The 26,874-nt window shown below is 44.9% G+C and overlaps 1 protein-coding gene across 2 annotated transcripts in view; it reads right to left on the reverse strand.

The window, feature by feature from the left end:
• The window catches only part of LOC120796188 (protein kinase C epsilon type-like), a 73,416-nt gene that overhangs the window by 23,075 nt on the left and 23,467 nt on the right, over positions 1-26,874 (reverse strand). The window contains exons 2-10 of one of the 2 annotated variants that reach the window (XM_040138666.1): positions 20,850-20,913; positions 13,951-14,119; positions 12,632-12,666; positions 12,369-12,457; positions 11,763-11,895; positions 11,375-11,532; positions 10,538-10,634; positions 10,160-10,440; positions 9,750-9,923 (exon numbers count right to left, since the gene is read on the reverse strand). In XM_040138666.1, the coding sequence (XP_039994600.1) occupies positions 9,750-9,923; positions 10,160-10,440; positions 10,538-10,634; positions 11,375-11,532; positions 11,763-11,895; positions 12,369-12,457; positions 12,632-12,666; positions 13,951-14,119; positions 20,850-20,913 (1,200 nt within the window). The remainder of the gene's footprint in view (positions 1-9,749; positions 9,924-10,159; positions 10,441-10,537; positions 10,635-11,374; positions 11,533-11,762; positions 11,896-12,368; positions 12,458-12,631; positions 12,667-13,950; positions 14,120-20,849; positions 20,914-26,874) is intronic. The other variant, XM_040138667.1, reaches the window with a different exon arrangement.

Here is a 26,874-nt window from a genome sequence, read left to right on the forward strand (position 1 = left end):
CTGCACCTCCTCACCCTACAATACGAGATCCCTTCGAGAAGCTGCAGCAAATACACGCATCGAAATCGGTCAGAAACTGGGAACAAAAAAAACAAAACAACAACAACAAGAGGGGTTTGAACTTTTGTCCGTGTACGAAAACAAAAAGTGAAATTGCTGCCCTATTTTCCTCGGATCATTATGAGCCATTACTGTTTGGCTGCTAGTCATTACCACACAGAGCCGACCCAGTAAAGATGCACTCAGTGATTGCACCCAACAGAACCCGGAGCCTGAGTGTTGGATTCAGATCTTCTGTATCTGCCCGATTGTTGTCTTCATCATGCTTTTTAATTTCTCTCTAAACGTGACAATCACCGTCCAGAAATTAATGAAACCTTTCCACACTCTTACACGTATTGGGTGGACTTCGCCTTTAAGAGGAGGGATTTTTCCTCTTTTTTCTTTTTTCTCACTGGTGATGGCAGCAGGAAATGATTGTAATTGGAGGACAGAGTGCATTGTGTGTGTGGCCCTGGAACCAGATCAAGAATGTTTGTCCTTAAATAACTCCCACAGCTAAATCAAGCTTGTGCCGTGGTGCTGAACAGCCACTCGCCGTCGAAGCAGATGCAAAAACCAAACGTATCTGTAAAATCGGCCAGAATGTGCGAGCGGAGCGCGAGGCGTCAAGAGCCTGCTCCGAAGTGTAAAAGAAAAAAAAAAAAGAAAAGAAACAAACTACAAAACAAGAGACAGATTACACCTGTCAACGGAGAGGTTTTTACACGGACCACGGACCAACGCCACTGCTCAAAACAAACCACACAAATGATACACGGCAGTGATAGGGGGACATGTAGTCATGCACAAAAACCATCTATTGCTGGGAGAAAAATCACATTTCCTGCAGCAGGGTAGAAGATTCCTGGATTTTTGATGCCCCCCTTTAAAGTCCTGGATGTTGTTTCGTTTTGTTTATCAGCTTCTTACAACAGCCCCGTGATAAATGCTCCCTTCAGAAAGGTTGTAATCTTCAGCTTCTGCTGAAACTGCTTCAGAGAGAGAGCTGTTGATTCGACTCCACGGTCACTTTGGAGGCTGCACGTCCTGGCGCTGTTGAATTGCGTGGCGTTATACGGACGCGTGTTTCTATTACTTTGTCCACCCCACCTATGCCAATGAAACTCGCTTGTACACGCAAGGAGAGGTGTTGAGAAATAAGAAATATGCCGTTTTATTATCATTATTTCCGGAAGACTTGCCCGTACACCTGGGTGGATCTCATCCAAGCTGGTCGCCACTGTTGTGGTGCCTTCATGGATGTAGCACCTCTGGCCCCGGCTCGGCAAAGACGGGGTCCCCCGCTCCTAACCCCACCTACAAAGTGCCGACTGGCTCAGTTGTTTGAGCACGACACCAGAACTGCTCGGGCCCCAGGAAAAAAAAAAAAAAAATGGAAGATGTGGGCGGCGATTTAGAGGTACGGAGTCACACACACGTAAATGTCCACACACGTCAACAAGAAGACAGACAGGTGTCAAAATAACATTTATACTGAAACGTAGAAAAAAGGAAAACGATACCTTGCTGGAAAAGTAAAAGTAAAAAATAAATCGTCACTTCGAGAAGAGAAAACATTTTGTTTGTCAGGTTCCTCCAAAAACAACCCACATAACTGGTACAACACGATTTCTATGAACGTTTTCTGATCCGCCACCTCTATGGTGGTTAGGTTTGGGCAAGCACACGTCTTGATTAAGTGCAGGGGATAAAGAACGCATTAAAATCAATCGTCAACGACGGTCCTCCGAAGTATAAAGTTACAAGAGTGTGGTTGCGTGCCTGAAGTACATCCCAAGAACAGCAAACATATCTCCACTAATGACTGCAGTCTTGAAAGAAACAACTCTCCGCCGCCGGGGACTGACACATATTTGGCTGGGAAAACCCGCATGTGCCTGAAGTGTGCGCGCGCGTGTGTGCATTGTTCATGCAAAATTAAAGCCTCGCTGTCATTCTTCACTAAGGCTGACAGGAGTTAAACGCGCGCTGCGGGCTGCTGGTGCTCCCATGGAATATCTTCTTACTCCTGGTTCCCAAAAAAACAAATGAATTGAAAAAAAAAAGAACCAAAGTAAAGAAAAAACAGCTGTGTAAGTGAGTAGTTTGTCTTGATTAGCTTCATGAGAAGGAGACTTCCAGGAAAGCCAGGCCCTTATAAAGACATGATCAAGGGAAGCGAGCAGAGGTTGTCTTTGTGTCGTTTTAAGTGGCAGAACGGAGGCAGATGATTGCCTTGTGTCTTTCTGTCCTGTGCAGGATGTGCTCGGAGGTTTTTTTATGGCTCTTAGCGAGAGAAAAACGCTCTGATGACGCTGTTCGTGTGTGTGTGTGTGGACAGACTGAGAACGTGTGAGGACAGCAGGCCAGGAGAGACGGATAGCAGGTGGATGGAGTAGAAGTGAAGAGATGAGCGAGGGGTCTATTATGTTGGGGAAGGAAGAGAGCGGGATGGATGGAGCCTTTTATCAGCCCTCGTCTCATCTTTAATTCTACGTTACAGTTGATTGAGTTTTGTGGGTTTTGAAGGTGACTTCTTAGAAAAGAAAAAACTGATTTGACAAAGGCTTTAGCCTTTACAAGTATTTACGTTTGCAATATGTGGCTTTCACTTTTATTTGAGAATTTCCAGAAAACCACAGCACTGCTTGTTTGTTCAACACTCAGTGCCTAAATTATGTTTACTGTTTCTCTTCCTGACAAGTGACCTCTTGTGGTTGAGTCAATAAAAGAGCAGCACCGCAAAACCCCCTTCGAGTGGAGGAGAGGGATAATGTTTGGCAACCACCCTAACCTTTCCCTAACCTCAATCTAACTCTAACGTGACTCCTGAAACCCTCAAACGGCCCTTTGAAGAAGCGAAGACCGGACAAAATGCCTCACTTCCCGAAAATGCTCTCGTTTTGAAGATACTACAAGAACACACACACACACACACACACACACACACAAAATTGTGCTGGTGAGCAGAGCTGACATCAGAAGAGACATATGCTTGTCATTACTGAGGCTAAGACCAAAAGTACGAAACTCAAAAAAGACAAAAGAACACAGCGGATGCCGAGGAGCCTTTTTATTTTTATTTTTTTATATCACTGTTATATAAATGAGACGGTATCTCGCGGAGGTCTGAATATTTTTTTATTTGCCAATAATAAGATTCTCTCCGTCCACTGAGACAGCGACAAAACCACGGAGGAATGTGGTTTGCTTTCACCTGGCGAGAGAAGAAGTGAAGGTACAGCAGCCCCGAATCGGCTTCGGTGCGCGTTGCACGCCGTCGCTTCGGCTGTAACTGACACCCTGCTCCCTCCCGAAGCCGCCGCATGTCTGCCAGTCTGTCAGCGTGGCCCTGATGCAGATCGAACATGCCGCATGTTAAGACTTTCGACCTCAGGGAACATCCTGAGCTTCGGGAGCGGAGGACACACACACACACACCGTAGCCTCAGCACCTGCTCTAAAGCTACTACACGGTATATGGACGAACGCGTCACTGGCCAGGATGTTCCAAGCCTCAAGGATAATGGCTGCCAGATGGCCTAGTAGGACGCCTCATCGTGATAGTGATATGAATTAGGTAGTCCTAGATATCTTACATACACCCCGGTTTTAGTAGAGGGACACGAATTGAGAAAAAAAAAAGGAAGCTTAAGAAAAAAAAAGGGCATTTATTCTTTCATTCCTTGATGAAAATTCAGATTCCTCTGTTATGAAGATGATGTGTGTTGTGTAGATTATTTTCGGCTCATGAGCAGAGCTCATTTATTTTAAAAGGCACAAATTATTATAGAGCATGATCCGTGGAAGGCCGAGGCAGGAGCTGGCAGCACAGACAGCGCGCCCTTCCCTGAGTCGATGGAATTTGGATTAAAACATTATATTACTCTTATAAGTCATACCTGTAATCCACGTACTGTTATGTAGCTACGATTTAAGAATTAAATGTGACACGTCGTGAATCAGCACTGAATTTCACATTTGCATTTAGCTCCTCGTTAAAACCTGCAATAATCCCTGTCAGCTTCTGCGGCAAAGACAGTTGTTTATTGCCAGTTACAAAATCTATCTGATGGAAAGGACAATTCAGTGCAATTGCTCCATCAAATCAGAAACTCTTGATGCATTTGTTGCAGTGTGCGTTTGTCCGAATCGGAGATGGATCAGGTCTGACCGCGCTGGCCTGTGTGGGTTGTGAACTTTTCCCCATGTCAACCTATGGGGGGCCCTGCAAGTTTGAAGCACTTAAGTGCCTCGTCTTCGGCTTAATATCCGTCTTAGTTTAAGGGAACTGGATATTTTGGAAAACAAACTCTCGGCCAGACTCAGATGTCCGTCCATTATACACGAAGCCACGGACGGGGGACAGCTAGCTTAGCTTAGCTTAGCTTAAAGACTGGAAACGGGGGGAAACAGCTGGCCCGGCTCTGTCCAAAGGCAACGGAATATGGCTGCCGGCACCTCTAAACGGGCTGCATCTCATTCGTTAAAAGTTGTGATTTTATACCTCATATTTTTGATTGTTGGCTTAAATCACTTCGCACGGGAGCGGCGTCTTCTCGTCTAACCCTCGGGAAGAAAGCGAATGAGGGTATTTCTGGAAATGTTGACCCATTTCTTTGAAGGTTCAAATGCTGCTTTCTGGAATGAAGAGCATATTTAGCTGGTTTACTCGCTGCTCATCTGGACTGACAAGGGGAGACTCTCTGTGTGGAGTCTCCTCCTCCTGCAGCAGTGACAGCTGGCTCGCCACCTCTGCTTTCAGTCATCTGTCACATCTGTATGACCCTCCCGACTCTGCGCATCACCGTCCGCGTCCGTCTTTCTCTCTACCTGGTTTTTTTCTATCTTTTTGCGTCGGCCCATCGGTCCCTCTCTGTCCTAAGCAGGGGAGAACAAAGGTTCATTGATGTACCTGGCTGGCTTCTGGTCGACTCTGCTGCCTCTGATCTTCCCCAATTACAGCTCATTAGAAAACACTCTCTCCTCACTGTTATCTGTCCTGTTCCTTACCTCACTCATTTTTACAAAAGCCTTTCACCCTCTACCTCTCCTCTTCTTATCGTCTTTCCTTCCGTTGTTCAAAAATACCAGCTGCCTTATTACCACAAATATTGACAATCCACAGTCCGAAACCAGGTTTCCCTGTTTTCCTTAATCCTCACATCATCCTCCTGCATCTCTTCTCTCTCTCTCTCTCTCTCTCTCTCTCTCTCTGTCCATTTCCTCAGTCACTTCTTCCCTGCCCCACACTTCTCCGCTCAGCCTCTGAGGGCAGAGCAGAGCGAGGCCCGGCGCTACTGTTGTATAATGTTATTTACATTTCTCGGCAGTAATTAGGCGGATAGGGGAACACGGCTGCGATCCCACAGTTGATTAAGAGGACCGAGAGGGAGGGAGGGAGGTGGGGGGAGGAATAAGGCAGGGGGAGAGGAGGGGTTAGGTAGGACATAGGTCACACAAAGTACAAAAACTTTGTTGTTTTTTTTCAAGCATAATGATGTCACAGCTCACCGAATGGCTTCAATGGCTGATAACAACAAAAATATTATTTATTATAATAAATAAAACGTTTGATTAATAATTAAAAAAATCATCAATGAGATTTATGGTAAAGAAACAACAAATAAATAGCAAATGAGAAAATATCCCATAAAAAGGGTGCTAATTCTGTTTAAAAATAAGTCAGGCTGTAAACAACTTTTATTTTTTAAATATTTATTTTAAGAAATAAGCTTTGAGTTTGTCATTGTTATTGGCCACGCCACACTCACACACAATGTGGGACATAACCACCCATCTCTTCCAAAGAAGGCCTGTGTGTACTTGCAGAAGACAACGTGTCTCCACGCAGTTTCTGTACTGGTGCCTGTAGGTACAGCACCCAACCCACCGAGCAAGGGAACTCACATGGCAGCTAAACCAAGGAGGGGGGTTTAGGTAAAATGCAGTTTTATTCGGGAAATTGATTACTATGATCAGATGTTAGTCATTGTTAATGAACAACAATGCACTAAATTCGCTTTTTGATGGATCCATTCATCATTTCAGTCAAATATCAAGCAAAAAGTCAAACATTTGCTGGTTCAGCTTATTACTAGACTTCCTTTTCCCTAGTTTATTTGGGCCAGTAAATCAAGTATCTTTAAGTTTTGACTGTTTGTTGGACAAATCAAGACATCTGAAGACACTGGCTCCGAGAAAGCGGATAAAATCTTTTGCTTTTTACTGATTGGATGTTTTATATACCAAACAATTAATCGAGAAAATAACCAACAACTTAATTGTCAATGAAAAAGACCTGTTATAAATTGGCTCTCTGTTCGTTTTGTGGGGACGGAGGGAATTTCATGTGTAAAGTTTAAGGGTCTGGTTAACGTGGGCCCAGTTTCTGCTGAGCTTTTCCCTGGCGCTACTTTGGTTCCCTTAAAAGGGTCTTTAAATTAACCCCGAAGCTGTGTTTGTGTGTGTTTGTGTGTGTGTGTGTGTGTGTGTGTGTGTGGTTGTGTGTATGTGTGGGTGGGTGGGTGTGTTTGTGTGTGTGTGTAGGGAGGGGAATATTGTTATATAATTACACACCACAAGTCGCTGGACAAAGATCAAAGAAATATATAAGAATGCACCCTCGAGTTTATCTCAAGAACAGAATGGCAATGTTCTGACTGCTACAGTGTGTGTGTGTGTGTGTGTGTGTGTGTGTGTGTGTGTGTGCTCCATTCATTCATGCACCAGACAGGATGATGGAGAGAAATAAGATAAACAAAGAAAAACATGAAGTAAAAAAAAACAGAAGAAGAGTATAACATAGTAGCGGTTGCTCTGAGAACACAGTCTCACTCAACTACTATTCTCCGCCTCCCCCGTCCGGCTCCAGCCACCCTAAGGGACATGTGTTTAAAGTTTTACTTTGGAGGAAAATAACAGGAATAAATAAATGGAACAGGAGACGCCACCATTAGACTCAAGCTTTCCAGAGCATTATGAGGAAATAAACAAAAGATGCAGCTCACAAAATGTCCGGTTTGGCCACGGCTGGCTCCTCCTCCTCCTCATCATGTCTGATCTGCTGTAGAAAACATAACAGAAACGTCGATCTTCTTTCACCACTGGTCGCCCGTCAAGTCTTTCCTGGAGGAAAATCTCCAAATGCCGACAAATAATTCTGTTTGGTCCCAAAACCAAAAAGAAAATTTCTGTGTCTTCAAACCAGGACTAGCTATGGTAGACTGCTTCGACAGAATCAAGAAAAAAAACAAAAAAAAAACTTTCGGGCTCAATATGACCCCTCCCTTCCCTTCCAGATACTGCTTTTAACAAAGAAAGGGACAAAAGACAAAGAACCACGTCATTAAGACACGGCAGTACTGAACTTGTGATCACAGATTGTCCTCTGCATTACAGGTAATGCACACACTCAGCAACCTTTTTTCTTCCAAATCACATCCGGCAGGCGCAGGCACCCCTGTGCCCAGCCACGTAACTGGAACCCCAGATGGCAAAGGCAGACTCATCCAGTACCAATGAAAACTGCTCTTGCCAAGTCCTCCAGACTAAAACAGCAGTAAAACTGAAACGGAACGACCCATTTCACAAAGAGCTCGGACTGAGCTGAAGGCCGGCAGGAACCGCGACACAAGTCTGAAGCACTGAATGTCCCTTTCTATCAGGTACTCAGATACAGAAGCTTCTTGAAATTCTTTATTTTCAAAAAGGAGCCAAAGCGATTCATGAAGTCAGTAAGAGTTCAAAAAGGTCAGCAGTCGGTCGGTTTTTCCGAAATGTCGCGAGCTCGTGCGGCTCGGGCTTTGTTGAGGTCAGGACTGATAAAAGTTAACACCTGTGCTGCCTTCTGAGCACCGTCAGGCTCAAGTTGCAGTGAAAGGACATGTGACCTGCTGCTTCAGCAAGTCGTCAGACCGGGGGGCTACACGCACACACACACACACACACACACACACACATGTACAGAGCCTGTAACAGTTCCTGGCAGGAACACTTATGTAACATATGGTAGACAAAACATACCGTGGTCTGAGGGAGCTGTGGGCTCTATGACCGTCCCACCCACGGGTGCCCTTTGTGTGTCTGTCTGTCTGTCTGTCATCGTCCACTTACTGTATGGATGGACAAATAAACTGAGCGGTGGAGATGATGAGAGGAGAGCAGAGTGGGAAGGAGGGAGCAGGAAGACTGAAGCAAAGGGAAACAGAGCTCTCGCTCTCGCTCTCTGAGCCGATGGCAGACGCTTCGATAATGACTTCAGCCTTAAAGCTGCTTGTCATGTTTTCTCAAAACACGGCACCTCTGTGAGCTGGAGGCGTCCGTTCCATGGCGCTTTACTTCCCCGGCTCTCAGTCGACGGGCATAGAGCGGGGGGGCCCAACTGAGACGGACAGTTGCGGTGTTGCTCTGGCGAGTGAATACAGAGCAGTTGTCTCACCACGGTTCTCTGACAGTTACTGTGACAGAGGGTTGTATGAGATTTTACCGAAGTTCTCTTCTTCTAACACGCTACTGGGAGTTTGACGTGTTCACGTACAGCACATGTTTAACCTTTATTTAGTGTCCACTGAACAGGGGCATGTTAGACCTATGACGTGCCACATCTTGGGGGATATTCACCCTACAAAGTGACCTTACATCTTCTTCTGTTGGCTCTTTTTTTCGCTTTGTTTGAATCAAGTTTGAATTTATGTTATGTTTTAAATGACTGACACTTAATGACTGAGACTGAGGCTCAATGTGTCCGTTCAAAGAGCACAAACATTCTCATTTAATTGTTTTTCAAGCCGGCGGCCCCCTGGTAGAAATGTCTGCAGGTCTACAAGCGTTCACATCAACCCCGAACGGGGTGTTGTCCTCACAGATTGTGTCATTTGGAGGGTTTTTGTGAGAATTTCATGAGAAAAGAAAAAAGAACGCAAGTTTGTATATTTTTGTCTTCATCCCTTTTAATCGTCTGGTGACCCATTAGGTTTATCATGTGACTCATGTGACCCGACCCAAGGTTGGCAAACCACAGTTTTAAAATAAAACGAAAGTTAACATTAACCATTTTGAAGGTTCAGCTTAATATTTTATCGTTAACACCTTCATTGTAGCTCAGAGGACACAGACTCATCTCTTTGTGGGATTGTCTAAAGAACTCAGATGCACAGTGTTGCTAATTTCTGGCTTTAACATGAAGCCCAGAAATTGGATTGAAACTCTTTTAAAACGGAGCCGTAAAGGAAGAGTTACAGGACAATCTGCAGTTTAAATCTGGTTAAATCTGCTATTCCTCCTCAAACTAGAAAGTGAACTGTTCTACAATTGTATCCTTCCACATACTGAAATTATCAGTATGATATTCATTCAATGTTTATTTTGGAATCATTTTTCTGTCTTTTTTTGTCTCTTCTTACTCAAAACAAGGCATCACTTATGAGCTCTTAAAGTATCCTACGTTCTTCACTTTCCGGCCAAATATCATTTTGTAAATGTACATTTTAAGAGAGAGACAGAGAGAGAGAGTTTATCTTTTTAAATCTGGGGATGTTTTTTTGTTTTTTTGTTTTGTTGTGTGACCTGGCAGCTGCACAAGAGGAAGCTGCAGATTCTAATGTAGCCCGATGCTGCCCCCTGGAGGTGCTGAGTATGCCCGCATGCGTGTTTGAGTTGAGTTGAGTTGTGTGTGAATGTGACGGCGTGTGGGCGTGACTTCCTACTTTAGTCTGGAGGCAGCAGAAGAGCTGTGTCAGGTAGGGATGTTTTCGGGCCAGGGCCAGGATCCGTTTCTCAGTCAGGGTGCAGTCCACGTCGTCATCCTGCAGGATCACGTCTTTCTTCAGCACTTTCACGGCGTAGACCTCATCGCTGCCTTTGAGCTCTGCCAACATCACCTGGTCACATGACACACAACAGTCGGAACCACAGACATTTCCTCTCGACCCTTCCCTCTCTCCCTCTCTGTCTATCATGTGATCCATTTGTTCCTGTGTCTAATCGATCCCTCTTTTACTCACACGGAGCAACGGGGTGGGAAGGACGGACACCAGACGGGGGTTCAGACACAAACGTAGGGCAAACGGAGCCCAAGAGGAAAGAAGAGAACAAAGGTTAAAGGTCATACACTCACCTTTCCAAAGCTTCCTTTTCCCAGAACTTTGATGAACACAAAGTCGTGCAGGTCCATCCTCTTGGCCTCCGGAGCGCTGTGACCTTTGACCTCTCCATTCTCCCGCCTCCCTTTTCCCTCCACTTCAACGCTGCCTCCGTCGCCACCTCTGCCCGGTGCCCCGTGGCTGTCCCCCGTTACCGCAGCAACAGAGGAGGGTGAGGACAGGGGATGCGTCTTGTGCTCCTCTGCGCGGCGGTCGAACGACAGAGCCTTTCGGATGTTCTCCAGCTCCTTCACATCTGGACGGAAACAAAAAGGAGACGTGTTTGTTCATTTGGTTTGGTTTCAGGCGGGTTAGGGTGTACGCGGGTTAGGGTGTGTGCGAGTTTCTACTACCCTGGTCGCACGGGGAGGTGGGGGCGGACTTTGAGCAATCGTCTTCTGTCTGAGGCGTCCCTGATAACTGCTGCTGGGGGTCCTGGCCCTGAGGAAGCTGTTCAAAGACAACGTATCACCATCTTCATCTTCATCAATAGTTCCACCGTCAACACAACCACTGTCGTCACCACCTGTTCTCTCTCTCTACTGTCTGTAGATCAGCACCTTGTGCTGTAAAACATTCTTATCGACTTCTCCTGACTTTTTTTACGAACAACTAGAATCAGCGCCTGGCGGCTGTTTGCCTCCGCCCACCAGTCACGTTGCAGTTTACATCCACGTCTTCTATAAAATATGTAGTGGAGGCTTTGAAAGAATTTCATAAAAAGGTAGTAAAGTGTATTTTCTCATAATTAACATGAATTCTTGAGTTATTCTCGAGTTAAGGTGTCTTGTGAGGTCAAGTCAGTGCATCCTTGGGTCTTCCCCTGCGGCCTCCCTGAGATATCACCTTCACGAGAATGGGACGGGCGTGAGGTCACAGCGACCTTGACCTTTGACCTCCAGAATCTAAATCAGTTCAGTTTGTTTTGTTTGTTTTAAATTAAAGCTCATGACTTAAGAAAGAAAGGTCACATCTGAAGACAAGTGAAGGTGCCTGCTAAGCTTCAGCTGATTTAATGAGAAATTTCAAAATAAAGGAAACACAGTGGTTTGCGATGTTTTACGTTCTTTCATTTATTTAAAAAGTTAAAAAGGATTCCTAACCCTCGCTTCCACTGTTTTCTGGAAGAAAAGAAAAAACTGCCACAACCACTGATCTATTCAAATTCTTAAAATGAGTTTTTCTAAAACCTGAGGTCGAGACACCTTTTTCCGTCTCTGGCCACTGTTGGAGATCTTGTCCGGTGTGACCCCGAGCTCATTGAGGACTTTAGCGATTCTTCTGGCATCCACGCCACAGTTAGGGGCCACGTTACTCTCACAGCGCCTGTGTACATTCACTTTACACACTGAGAGACACACACACACACACACACACACACACACACACACACACACAGAGAGTCAGCGAGCACAAATTCAGAACTAGACACTAGAGCGAGTTTATATGAATGAGAAAATAGAAACTTTCTTGTTTTTCTTTCTTTTGGCCAGGTCAGGTAAGGACATGAGAAGGACGCCGGTATGTTGGTCTGCACTTTTATTAACTACAGCATTGTATGGACTGAGGCATTCCCACCTTTACACTGTAGTCCCTGTCGCAGCAGGCCCCAGAGCAGAGACCCGCAGTGGTCGCAGAAGGTGAGAACTTTAAAGTTGTGGATGCTGAACTTGTGCGGCACGTTGACACTGAACCTCTGGGACCCGACCGGCTGCAAGAGACAGAAAAGGCCAGTGAGACACATCCACCGGACACAGTCCAATCTTGTTCCGTCTACCACTGCCGTCGAGGTTTCGTTATCATCATTTATGCCTTTTATTGGCAGTTGACGGCTGAGAGACGACAGGAAATGAGAGAATGGGAATGATGCGCAACGAAAGCCGGCCCCACCGAAGTCCCTTTAATCACAGAGGCATCAGGCAGTTCTGATGGGAGGCCATTGGGTCGTACTGGAAAGTGAGTAACCGTGAGCAACGGTAAACTCCATCTGCCCAAAAGGTCTTTATGACTTCTTTTTATTTATTTATTTTATAGTTATTAATGATAACTGACTGTGCCCATTTTTCACATCCTTTAATCTTTCAATCTGGAATCACTGATCTGAGCGACAGAGAAAGAGCCGTGGCCAATGTCTGTTTGAGGTGTTGTGTCTAATCAAAACAGCCTGGAGCTGTAGATCAGTACCTCCCCCACTGTGTCCTCCTGCTTCTTCATCCCTGCACACTTGGTAATGATCAGCTCATGGCAGCGCTTATGCACCACGCAGGTACAGACTGCGGGAGGAAAACACACACACACACACACACACACACACACATGGACAGGAGAAACACATTAACAGGGTCGTTCTGTGTGTTACAAGTGCCTCCTGTTGGTGATGTATCATCACACACTGGGCTGCAGGAATGTACGGAAAGTAACAAGCAATGAAAAAAACACTGTCCTACCTTGACACTGGTAGCCCTGCTTTCCTAAGACGCCCCTACAGGTCAGAGAGAAAGTGTGACAAAGGATAAGCAGCAAATGTGTTTCTTTGATTCCTAAAGACTGGCAGTTATAGACTCATTCTTGGCCAGTCCATCAACTCTTTGTGCCTTTAATTCCACGTTCTTCGGTCTTTCTAGCTCATTCTCAGGGACAGATACTGAACAACACCGGCTGAAGTTTTACATGAAAAATCTAACGTGTGTTTTCAATAGATACCGGTTGACCTGCGTGAAAACCGATAAACCGATGCTACGAGCGCTGTGTCCCCCCGTGTGGTGCAGGATTCTCGTTTTAACCCCGGAAACCCTGAACGCTGGAGGACTCCCCGTGACTCTGGTTACACGTCAAACGTTCCTTCAGAGCAGGGCTGAAAGTGACCAGAGCATCGGGGCCACATGGTTTCCATGTGAGGGACGCTAACGCTGTTTGTTGGGATGGAAACAAACACAGCTGGCTTTGTTTATTACTCCACACTTAACAGCCTCCGCTGTGTTTACATGTAAACAGGACAGCAGGTTTCGGGGTGAAACGGGGTTAAGGCAGGAAATCATTCGGTCAATAAAAACATTTTTCTCAACCCACTACCATATCGTTTCTTCACCGGTTTAAACATGCCGGGCATTTTCGAAGGTTATTACAGATATATGATCAAATATATGATGCTGCTGCCAGAGGATCGTTTTCATGTCTTCTTCGTTTTTGCCTTCGTACTTTTGCACAGAGCAAACGGGCTCGGTGGTTCTGCTTGTGCACGTTTAAATGTGAGGTTAAAAGGAAACCCTGTCTAGAAAACGTCTACACCAACAGGAAATCACGGGTCTCTTACGGAAAGCTAGTTGCGTTTGCCTGTTAAACCTGATTAGGTCGTACGTTTACATTGCGTTTTAGGAATCTGGGAACTGCAAGAAGCCGAAAATAATGCCCTAAGTGCACGTAAACCCGCTCATTATCTCCATCTCTCTGAGTCTAAGTTTGTAAGGATGACTGTTTGTGTCACTGTTGTATGTGTGCCACAAGACTAGGTCAATGTTCGGTTATTAAGAAGGTAATTTTCCTCTGTACGGGATATGAATTGGTTTGACTAAATGGAAAAAGCTTGTAAGTGGGCCTCGAGTTAAGATTTTATAACTAACTACCTGTTGCCAAGAGTTCCAGTTCCATCCCTGAGAGTCGAACTGGTTTGACTTTTTAATTTTTACAACGAACCCAGGCACGATCCGTGTGTATTTACCGGATGTGACTCTTGAGAGTGTGTGTACATATCAGTGGCTGTCCTCACCAGATGAAGTCCCTGCAGTGGGAGCAGTACGTGGGCTGCCTCAGGTAGGTGGCCATGAACTTATGTCCGTTGACCTGGTGGACCCTCCGGCGGACGGCGCCCTGACGCTTCCTGGGACGCATCCGCTGCCGAAACACGCGCTCCTCATTCTCGGTAGTGTCCGTTTCAACTGCATGCGCACACACACACACACACACAGACACGCGCAATTATATATCATATAATATTATACACAGTTATTATTACACAGTGTGACAGAACAGAATGAGTTGCGGGTTTCAGTGGCTTTTGATGGTTGCTCATTTCTGGCCTCTCTGAAAAAAAATAAACCAAGCCACTGTGCAGGGGCTGCATTAAAGCCCTGATGTGTACTTCATCTAAAAATGTGCGACGCCGCAGTCCTGAAAAAGCTGCACTCACACCACGTGGGCACTAGATGGCGGCGACACCGCGGGGCAGACAGTGAGTGATGAGGAGCTGAAAAAAATCAAACACTGATATTTCCTTTTTTCACACAGTCAGTCGCAGTGTCTGCTTTTGTCTCTCCTGCTCTTTCGGCCTCCTGTTTAATTACAGAGGGTTTTTCCCGGTGGAACCGCAGAGGTTTCGGTTACTGTCTTAACACTGTGTCAATTACACACACACACACACACACACACACCACCTGGGGTGAGCGAGTGAGAGACAGACAGAGCGAGAGGGAGGGGCAGCTTTACAGTAACGTAAAGGAAGAGCGGCGGGGTTTGGAGGAGAACTGGACCCTTCCGACTTTCCTGGTGTGTCTTTCCCTAAAACGCCGCCATCGAGGACAAACTTGACATTTTTAGCTCCACGTCTGTTGAGCCTCTACGACTTTTTTGTGCATTCCTTCTCCCCCGTCCTGTTCCGCCTGTCCTCAGTCTTCGCCACACTATACGCCATCGCCATCACCTAGCAACTGACGGCTGCTGCCTAGCAACAGTGTTAGACTTAGCGTTTTCCACTGTGAAGGGCTCAGGGGCGGGTAGGGGGTCTGGGATAGACATGCTGCTCCTGTGCGACGTCCTCATCGCAACCCAAAAAGTTAAAGCAAACACTTAAATGGCTCAGTGTTCAAACAGTGTCACAGTAATAAACTACAATTAGCCAGACTATGGACGACGAGGACCTTTACCTTTATGGGAACCTAGAACCACTCACGAGATTTCAAGTCCCGAGTCCCGCTAGAAAGCTACAGGCCGTAAAGTTTTATTACCCTCTATAATACTAAAGTGATGGAAAGGACAACATTTCTGCTGCTCAAACCCTGGGGAAATACCCACATATCCAGCATCACACTGTTGTGCATTCAAGGTTCAAAGACCCTGAACCCTGAACCTTGAATCTATCCTGTCCTGGACCAAACTGTCAGACAGTGATGTCTTGAATTAGGATTAAAGCGATACCTGTAGGCTCCATTTCTCTCACTGATACTGCTCCATAATTTGCAGTTAACAGATGCCGGTGGGTGTTGCCTCCTAGAGTTAACAACGGCCCGTACTTTTTTCACCCAGTAACGAGCATCGCCTTGACTCCGGGTCAACCCGGGCATCTTCGCTCTTCCCAGCATTTTAATTTGTCCGCCACAGGACCCCATATTTGCACGATGCTTAGAAAGGCGCCATCGCCGGCGCCAAGTGCTCTGCTGTCGCCATCGTGCTCGCCACGATGAAACGCCGATGTTTAGCCGGCACGATGCTCGTAGCGTGTTGCTCCTCTCTGTCGGGGGTTAACGTGCTAACATCTCTACGTGAGCACCGAACAGAAAATACAACTGAAGCTGACGGAAATGTGATTAGTTTTAACAGGTATTTAGTCATAAACCAAAGTAAAGACAAATGATCACCAACGTTCACCGTCACAATTCATCCTGAGGGGAACATGAATGTCTTCTGAAAGCTGTCAGTGAGTAGTCATCCCGATAGCTAGTGAGCTGGTTTTGATCTGTAGAAACTGATGAAGATTTGAGGTGGTTCGACGCCGAGTGCAAAGGTGGCTCATTTAGGCGTAACGATTAGTACACGTGCCCAGCGGCAGCACAGACTGAGGCGAAGATGCGTCCACCTACTCGACAGGAAGGGGATCCCACTTTTAGCGGCGTCGGCCGACACCTCGATGCTCATCCCAAACCAGTGCCAATGATGCAACTGGCGGCTTTTAATTGTTAGGGCGGTTCTCTGCGTATTTACCGAGCTGAATTCATCTCCGTGCTCTGCAGACCGTGCATTTAGCTTAGTCCTCGTACGAGGAGGAAATATTTGACGATAAGCCACATTTTATTTCTTTGTGTTTTATTTCCATTCTTAAAGTTGCACGGTGCCGCAACGACAGACACAGATTTCAAGGCATTACGTGCGAACAACTACAAATGTGCTGCATAAGGCCCGAAAGGGTTTTTTTTTGTTTTGTTTTGTTTTTGTCATTTTGTTCAGAGAATAAAACTCCCACAGCGGATAACAACAGAGCCAAAACAACATGTAAATAATAATGCATCTGTTTTTAGAAACAGGCAGCGGCTTATCATCCTGTCCTGGTGACAACAAGGCCTTGTGTGTGTGTGTGTGGTGTGTGGTGTGTGTGTGTGTGTGTGTGTGTGTGTGTGTCTGTGTGTGTGTTTGTGTATGAAAGCTAATAAGTTGATTGCAGCTCTCAGGCCTGACAGTTCATCCATGTGTTCTCCGCTATGCAAACACATTTAAGTAATGACCGCAATTTCAGCCACTCACGCTCACACACACACACACACACACACCCACACACACAAACAAACACACAGAGCAATATATAAATGTGTTATATGTCATTACAGATGGAGAAAGCAGCAAAGAGACACAAAGAAATAGAAATATAATTAAATACATTCATAAAAGAGAAAAAGAAAACTGATATATCCTGTAGAAAGTCTTTGTCCTAATGACACCTCTTTGTCACTCTGTGCTGATCTCTCTCTCTCTCTCTCTCGCTCTCTCTCCCTTTTTCGATGATGTAACTGGTCCATTAGCAAACACTCCACTTTACTAATCAATTTATCATCCCCCCCCCCGACCTCCGGTTGACTCCCTCTCTGTCTTTCTCTTCTTCCATTCTGTCATGTCTCTCTAACACGTAATCTGGTGCACAGACACAGACACACACACACACACACACACAAACACACACACGCAGTCATGCACAAACACTTACATTTCTGCTAAAAGTTCATTCTGTCATCGCTGAAGCAGTGGAGTAATATCCTGAGAAAAGGTGGGAAAGTCATTGATATCTGGTGAGAGATTTGTTGTCTTAGTTTCAAGCGGTTCAGACTTTGGTTCTTAAGCGTCAAATCAAGTGTCTGGAAAAGGCAGAGCCAAAGGCACAAAATGAGTCCAAATTTGATGACCCAACAATGTGGTTGATAAATGCATTTTGTGTGAATAATGAAAAGTTGTCCACGGTTGAGCGCTGTTGTGCCGAGTGTGCGAACAGTCCTGGATCTGAAATGTTACGGCGGGCCGCCCCCGCCGCCGTTCATGCTGTTTTTCTCGCCATCTGGTTAAAGGTGCTGGCATATTTCTTGAGCAAGGAAAGAAATCAAGCCATGTTTAAAGCAAACGCTGCCTTTTAACTGACATATCATTCCATAACATGCTATTTGTCATAAATGGTGAAGGATTATGTGATTATTTTTCCGGTAGAATGTGAAATAATAAGAAAAAAAAGGAAAGATAATGCAATAGAAACTCCTCCGTTGGTGTTGACGTCTGTGAGAATTCGTCTCATATCTTTGTAAACCACTTTAAATCTGATTACACCGAAATCAAATGGATCAAAAACGCTACTTTGTCACGTGTGGGTCTTTCTTCTCGCTTTAATCTCCTTTCTATCTTCGTGGTCACTTAACCAGTTAAAATGTAAACAAAGCCGAGACGCACGGCCTCAGACAACTACACGAGGCGCAAACGCTATGTAGAGCGCTTGTTTTATAACACTGTCTGTCTTCATGCTGCCGGGAACTGACAGGACATCTTAAGCAGAGACCCAGACTGAGGTTCACGTCAGAGTTGTTGCTCTACCCGACGCTTTATTGTCCCTCAGCGGCAGAGGTGGCGGAGGTCAGAAAATGCTCCAACGGGTCATTCTGGAGGTCAACAACAGGTGCGGTCCCCAGGACCTGTTTACCTGAGGCTGTCCCCAAATTTTTACAATCCGTCAGTTTGAGGGGAAATAAAAACCCCGACTCTTGGAAAGTTAAAGCTTGTCAAAGTACAAGCAGTCAAGCACTGAAGTTCAAGTTTTATGACTGACCAAAGAACAGGCACTCGGTCCTACCTAGACATTGTGGTTAGTTTGAAAAAGGTAGTGAGGTTTGATGAGCAGCCCTGGTCCTGAGAAGGGACTGCTGCTTTGGAGGGTTTATAAGGTTGCCTTTTTACAATTACAGCTAGTATAAAAATCTTGTTATTCATTTTATTTGTTTTTATTTAAAATCGATTACAAGTTGTTTTACGATGTTCTTGCAAGCGTCCAAGAAACGCGTCTGGCCTCGTACCCGAGCCGTTGCGTGACTCCGCAGTCTTTCTGCGTTTCGTGTGTTCCACCACGCCTGGATAATGCAGGGGTCGTTGGGGGTTCGCCGGCTATCTCGAGCACCATTCGCCGTGCGGTCAGTGGACACACATCGGTGTCGGTGCCGAGACAGTACCGCTCCAGCGCTTCAGATGGTTTCGTCCCCGTACGTGGCCCTTCTCATCCTGAGATCGCAGCTCGACGCGGAGTTAAGAGTCAAACGCTGAACTCTGCGCCATCATTAAACCTCTACTGAAAAGCACTCAGTGCATGACATCATTACTGTATTGCACTAATACACACAAATCTTTGAAGAAATTTGCAATGTCCGTTTCCCGACGTCAGAGTGCTGATTACACACGGTGACACACTGACTCAAGAGTTCAATTACTCACAGTGTTGTACACACACACACACACACACACACACACACACACATTAAGAAAAAGAGAAACCCTCACCTAAAACTAGAAACTCTTATACAGAAAGTCATTTTTTTTAAAAGATATATAACTCTAACTATAGAGTAGAGAACATCACAGTGTTTGTAGAGTGAATTTGAAAGTAATTGATTTGAAATGAAAGGCAGATGTAAAGACTAAGACAAGAAAGAGGCTGCTGCGGGAAAGTGTTACTCACACAAGATGCTTTTACTTTACTAAGCTTTTACTGCGAAACCACAGGCACTTTAGACAGCACACAGGCACGGACACACACACACACACACACAACGCATCAAAGGGAGACATTGGCCATCAGCCTCAGACAGAAAACAGCTTTCAGCTGATATATTACGTACACACATTTACTGTATGTGTGAATATATATGAGTTTATGTGTTGATTCAAATATACCACACACTCTTGATTTAACGGATTTCTGTTGTTGCTCAGTCAACGTTGGTTTCAGGTATACTCTCCAATTTCTAGCGTCATGCCTCACATATAAAAGTGTGTGCTGTGTTACGTAGTCGCTTCTGCAAAGAGGACATGCCTTCCAAGTAACTGACGAAAAAACCACAGATTCATTAGAACTGGTTTCTGCTTCCATCCCGTTGACTTGTTGATGTCACTGTTAACAGCCCCAAATCCCTTTCTTGTTATTTATTCTCTTTTCTCTTTTCCCTAAACCGGTCGGATGTTTGCCACCAAGTAGGTTCGAATGTATTCATCTTTACAACTTTGCTCTGGCGTCTGCGGCAAGAGCTTCAGGCCTCTCTTTAGGCCTGCTCATACAAGTGAAATGCAGACTTATGATCAGAAGGCTCTTTATGTGATAGTGGGTTGACATGTGTGTCTTAACATTTACTCCCCCGGAGGGAAAACTCTGGCTCCTGACACAGATACATCACTAGTTTTGGACTTGCACGCCTTGAAACATCTTAAACTGGGCAAAAAGGGTCCACCCTCATTCCCAGGTATGTTTTTTTTTCATATTTACATAAAATCACATGATATAAACTCTGTCTTTTCCATCTGCAAGACACTATTATCAATATCTTTATGGAATTTCTGACTTTTTTCCCTAAATTGTCCAAAATGGGCTGGTTTCTTGGTCTTTGCATTTCTTGCCCAAACTGGCTGCAATTTCAGCTAAACGAGTAATCTGCGAAAATTTTGATGTACGTATACGTGTAAGACACTGTTTGCTACTGACTGGTGCTTGATATGACGCGATAATGGCTGAATCCTCCAAGTTTAGGGAGGCTTTTGCAGGATTTCTGCAGTGCTCGCCCATTTAAATGCATGACTTTTTGATACCAAGCTGAATGCAATCTAATACGTTTTTCACTGTCATACTGGTCAAAAAAAGGACAAGCTTTTTAATGTCTTCTAAGGTCCTTTTTTTTTTGAGTGAACTAAATGCAATGCTTTTTGGGACTGTTCTAGACCTGCAGACACCCTGCGTCACAGACACTTCTCAAACATACCATATAAAACCCTTAGCTTCCAAAACTAAATCATCACGGAAGTTGTGGGTTTTGTATTTCTGTATGTAGCAACATTGGTTTTCTGGTGCAAAAAAGCAAGAGGAACTCTGTAGTTGGCATGAGCTGTGATAGACACAATGGCTCAGCAAAAAATGAAAAACCCTGCTGCCTCTTAATAGTCCTCATCAACGGACAACGGGGAAATAAAATGACAGAAGGGGACAGGTAAAAAAGACGAGATTAGACTGAAAGCTTTCGTGGCGATTATACAACAGCTCTTTCGTGTCATTAAGCAAAGGATAGAAAAGGACACTGTGAATCCGTGTTACACACGTGCTAGCTGACCTCGGGAGCCCCGAGTCGGCCGTGACCTTTGTGTAAAAATCAGCGTGTATCGAGCTCTTACCTTCACTGGAAGATCCCGACAGGTCAATAACAACGTACACCTTCCCCTCTGGCTCCAGGTCAATCTGCAGACAGGGAGGCGACGGGAGAAAATGGGGGCAGCGGGAGGACAGAAAGAGGGTAGAGGGCGGTGAGGGGAGGGAGAAAATGAAAAGGAAGAAAAGGAGACAAGTAGAGAGAGTCAAAGTCAGCTCATGTTGATCGTAACTGGTCTTTGCAGCCTTCTCTCTTCGTAGCTGGTTTATATTTTAGCCAACACGCACCATTAGAAGCAGGCCACCTCAGCTATTAGCAGCTCCCGTCCGTAATGTACGGACAGCTATCACTGGTTTACCCTGACGCTGAGGAAAGCGTACAAGCGTGGCGACTTTCAGGCAAGTTCTCGAGTTATGAGGAGCGTCTTTTTTTTTTTTTTCTTCTATAACCTCCGGGGGACTTATGGACGTTTGCTCGCGATGAACATCAGACACAACGATACGCTCGCAGAGTTCGAGTCACACCGGATCCAAAAATAGATTCAGTGTGACTCTTCACATCCGACCGACTTAAGGAGTTGAGGCAAATTGCAGAAATCAGGCGCTAAGGGGTTTAAAGTACATTAATGCCTTTCAACTCACGCAGTATCGTTGCGTCATGTGATGTCTCTCCCTCCGCGCCCCCCTCATTCCCTCCCCCCCCGGGGGGAGGTCTCTCTCATAGACCCAAAACCTCCGACTTGGAACATGAAGAAATGTATGTTCCAGGTTTTTCGATAGGCCAGGGAAAGAAATACACGGATGAATGGAGGTGGTGAAACAAGAGGCCGGCTGCACTGGACTCTTCCTGACAGGCAATAGGACTAAAGTGACGACCTCTCCCAGTTTGTGTAATGACAGAAACAGAGGAAAATCGAGCCAGAAAATACGGCATCCCGGACCCAGAACAAAGAAGCGTACAGAATCGATTCCAGTCGGGCTGGGCTGCTTTCCTCTGGCGCCCCAGACGTTCAGATCGGAATTCATATCCTGAATCTTAGCGTCTGAATTTGACTCGGCATATTTCAGCAACCTGGGTTTTGACTTGAGTTCTTAGATCTGGATTGAGCTGACGGAAATTGAGCGACTTGAACAGACCTTTTGAATAGTAGGCACTGGAATTTTCTGAATATCTGAGTCGAAAATGAACATAAAGGAAACAAAGTCTTTCTTTTTTTTTTTAATTGCACAAATCGAAATTGACGACTGACAATTTCACAAACTGAAATTCAGATCCCGCATTTCGGTGCAATAAATTCAGTGGTATTTGAATAATTAGAAATTGAAAATGATTTAAAATACTGAGTATTCAGAAGTGATTAAATTTAAAATTTTGGTTTTCAGTTGCTGACATAATCGAAATCACATGAATATGAATTTAATTATCTTGTGGTTATATGTGGTTTTGCAAACATTTTCCATAATTTGCTCGGGCTTTGCAGTATATTGGTGTTGGAAAAATATTCTTCAGCCTATCCACCCACAAGCTGCCAACCTGTGGGAAACTGTGTGATCGTAACATCCTGTTTGGGCAAAATTTCACAGTATCACTTGCAACACAGCCACAATGTGGTAACGTGTACAAGAAAGATGGAGACAAAAAAACAAAACAAAAAAAAAAAAAAGCTGTGGTATGTGACTTACAGCAAAGTAGAGGTTGACACATATCCTGTCATACACCCACACATCATACATGTATATACAGCACACCTCGTGCACACGCACACACACACACACACACACACACACACACACACACACACACACACACACACACACACACACTGAGGTCTGAATGTGTTTAGGCCGGAGAGAAGCTCTGTGGAGTGAAGATAACTGCTGCTCTGTAACATATTGACTGTCTGCACGTGTATTTAAGTATACGGCAAAGTGTGTGTGTGTGTGTGTGTGTGTGTGTGTGTGTGTGTGTCTGTGAACATGCCTGAGTGCATTTGAGCTCATCGCATGTTAGCAAGTGGGCATCGGCCAGGGGCTCAGTGAGATTGTACCAGCAGCCTGTACCACCCACAGTGTCCATAATCCCCCTTTATGCACACACACACACACACACACACACACACACACACACACACACACACACACACACTCACTCACTCAGCAAGTAAGACCTGGTGCATTGAAGGTGAACAGGCGTGGGTTCAGTAAAGTATACAGTAGGAGATTGAAAGCAGAGAGAGAGACAGATGAGGGGGAGGACAGAGAAAGTTTTTTGGCTCCTTCGAATGTTTAAGTGTAAGGGGCGGTGGGAGGAGGTGGGGGGGTGTGTGTGTGTGTGTGTGTGTGGGGGGGGGGGGGTATGTGTGTGTTGGGGGGGGGCACCCTGCCTGTTTACCGTCTTGTTTCATTTAAACACACTCTCTTTTCATATCCACTGTTTGCTTGTTCCAGGAAAGGCGGCTTTTTTTTTTTTTTGTGGGGGGGGGGGGGGGGCTTAATGGATTTTCATCATCACTACAATCGGTACATTGAGAGCATTTTTGAGGTTTAATGAGATAATTATTCTCATCTATCTGCATTTTCTAGAGGAAGGAACGGAAGGAAGGAAGTTGTTTTGCTAGATGGATATATGAGTGGCAGAATATTACCATGAATCTGGCGGGGGGGGGGGGGGGGCTTTTGTTGCAAGAAGTGAATAAATTATAAACAAGAAAACGACTCGAACGCCACTGAAACTTAGTTTCTTGTTGCCGGCGTCAGTCAAAGGGACAGCGTTGCCTTTCTGTCAGATACTGGAAGTGAGTGGGCGTATCAGCAGTCATACCAGTGATTTTTTTTCTTTTCAGCGTCCGTAAACACTCAAATCAGGCTGAATAAAACCGACATTGTGATTTATTAGTGGAGGAGTGAGAGCGAGCTGGGACTCATTGTTTTTGGTTTGTATATAAAAAAAAAAAGGAATTTTTCAATGTTCAATGTATTTATTATTTATAAAACTGGGGGGGAAAAGCATAAAAATACTCCATACTCGGCTTTTTTTCCGTTTTTAAAAAAAAAAATACTTGGAGGGCAGAATCAGCGTTTCACTTACAAGAACTGCAGTAATCAGTGCAGGAATCACAACATCTTTTGAGTGCTTGGGGACAAAAAATAAATAAAAATTATGACCAAAAAAATGTAAGTTGCTTCAAACTCATCTACCTCTTTTCAAATATCTGAGCATTTCTCAGTAAAAGTAAATGATTAACTTGAGTATAGCCCCTTCTTGTTGGCTTGAGCTACGTAGGGCTTTAGCTAATTATTATTGACATTACCGAATGATCTGTCAGTTATTTTGGTATTATTTGATCAGTCTATAAAAATAAAGTGAAAAAGCGTTGGCAATTAATTTGCTGAAGATTGAAAATTGACCGACGGATGAATCATTTCACATCTGATCCCCGGGGCTGTGAGGTGATTGTCATCATAGGGAAGCAGAAAGGAAACTTCTGCAACATGAAGTTATGTTTGTTTTGTTGAAAAACAAATGATGATGACGTGGTCACTGCGCTGAACCCATGTTGCCCGTTGGGGAAAAAAATAAAAATAAATAAAATAAAATAAAAAAATAAAAAAAATCAGCACAAAGGGCCTTCTAGACGACGCCATTTCTGTCTAGATGGACTGAGCAGATGTTTTTGTGCTTGGAACTAATAGGAACTACTTTATTATAGAGGTTATACTGTTTACACAGCAGTTTAAAGTATAAATAAGTACATAATTATCAAAAAAAAACAAAACTTCTTGTATTTGGATAAAGTCAGTTTGCTTGTAAATGTCTCCTTGTGCCCATTTATTGAGGAAAAACACATCATTTGATAAATTTTCTTTTACGCCCCTGAAGTTCTTTATATACAACTTAAGAGCGCATGTGCTCTTTGGGAAAAGGAGAAAGTGTCGAGCCCTTGGTGGGACAAAATAATAGATTTTAAAGGCATCACTGTGGGCACTGGGATCTTGTTTAGGGGGCATCCAGTCGACAATTTCTAGGCTACTCCCTTAAATCAGTCGACAACAGTAATAAATTTACCAAAAAGGGACATCGTAAGTTTCATCCATCCTCCTACAGCTCCGCTGCTTTATACAGAGCACCCACTTTGACCTCATTTTGTTAAAAGAGAAACCAAGCTGGCCTATTTATTCCTGGTTCTATCATCATTAGACAAGGATGATTATTACACTGACAAGAAGAACAACAACAAAGAAAAGCAAACTGGCTGTGAGCATCCCAAACATCCCAAACACACACACACACACACACACACGCACAGCACCTCCCTTCCTCTGAGGTCACAGCCGTTCATCAGCTGCTTGCTGAGTTTGCTCGGACACACACACAGGTGCCGTGGTCACTAAATATAGAGCCGCTGGAGGAAGGAAAACTCCCCTCACTGTGTGTGTGTGTGTGTGTGTGTGTGTGCACGGCCAATGCGGGGCAGCGGTTCAACTCCTCCTCCCTGTCGATCCGTACGAGGCTGTCAGAGCTCGCAGGAGAAAGACGCGTGCGGACGCAGTGCCGTAAATGTTGTAAAAGGAGAGCAACATGTAACCGTGCTGATAGGTTCTTTTTGGTAACAGTTGATTGGTCGTCTTTTGCTTTGTCTGTACCACATCAGTATCCACCCAGCAGCACACACCCCCTCTCTTTTTGTCATGGTTTTCTTTCCTCATATCTCTACTGTTCAGCTCACTCTTTGCCCAGATGCGACTGGTCGGGTTGTTAAACCGACTCCATCACCAGACAAGAGCGTCGATATTAGCTAATTGGGCCGAGCCCAGCTAATGCTAACGATGCTCTATTTTTTGTCCATTTCCCACTTATTATTTCAAACTCTTGCTTTCTACGGCATCTGTGCATAGTCACTAGAGTGTGGTAATATTTAGGCAAAGATCACGTAATGGTTAATAAAAATAAAATAAAGTTGTTGCAGCTCTGTGACAGGACAAAAACTTTGGTCTCCTGCATGAAAGTCAGATGTCAACCGTGAAGCGCAGAATCATCCAGTATGGACGGAATTCCCCGGGATCCTGGGAAGATTAAACACGTGGACACCGTGAACGGACATGACGCCCGTTTCTTCCAGTCAAAGCTGTTCACCCACCGTGTAGGTGGATCCAAAAAGTTCCTCTCACTTTCCATCTGGTCCTGAATTGTGCGGTGCACTGCACACGTGCATCAGCGTCTCTTTCCCTGAACTTGCACACTCAAATGTCCATTTTTTGTCATAAGCAGGAGAAGGATAATTGATCCTGTGCGCCGATCAAGATGTCCTGCCAACAGCTTTGCGGGAAAAGACTTGTTTTGGGTCTGAAGGGGGATGCGTTAGCTGCAGTACCACCGATGGCCACTGGGACAGTGACGACAGGGCTGTCTGAAGACGCCACCTCCAGCTGTCTTTCTTTAACGCACCCATGTTCAGATCAAACTAAAAAAAACCAATGCCGCGTGCGGAGATACTGCAAAGGTCAGCACCCCTATCTGAATATTGGCCTAGGGTGAACAGCGTAACGGCGGGACGAGGAGTCGACTGTATATCAAACAAACTGGGAAGGCAAGAGATGGCAGATCTCCAATGGAAAATTTGCTATTAGTCAGCAAACAAAAACGTAATAAATCCGCGCATCCTTGGCTGGAGGATCGTTTCCATGAATCCCCACACACTTTGTACAATCTTTGACCCCCAAATGCTGCTTCTACAAAACTGCACCGCGCCTTTTACTCCTGCTGGAGGTGTTTCGACCACGCCTGAGTTTTCAGCAGCGGAGCAGTCCAGTGTATTACACAGTGTACACCGACTTATTCTTGTTAATGTCACATAATAAAAAAAAAAAAACCTAAACAAAAAAAAACAAAAAACGGTGCATGTTTGCTACGACTGCTTTGTTTCCACAGATTGGATTTGAAGGTCTAGCTCAGCTACTTCAAACATCACACGGTCTTCATCATGTGACGCACTGCGAGTACTACAGAGTGTGTGTGTGTGTGTGTGTAAAAGTATGTTCATATTGTGCTGC

This window comes from Xiphias gladius, chromosome 11 (genome assembly GCF_016859285.1).
Source record: "Xiphias gladius isolate SHS-SW01 ecotype Sanya breed wild chromosome 11, ASM1685928v1, whole genome shotgun sequence".
Classification (NCBI taxonomy): Eukaryota; Metazoa; Chordata; class Actinopteri; order Istiophoriformes; family Xiphiidae; genus Xiphias; species Xiphias gladius.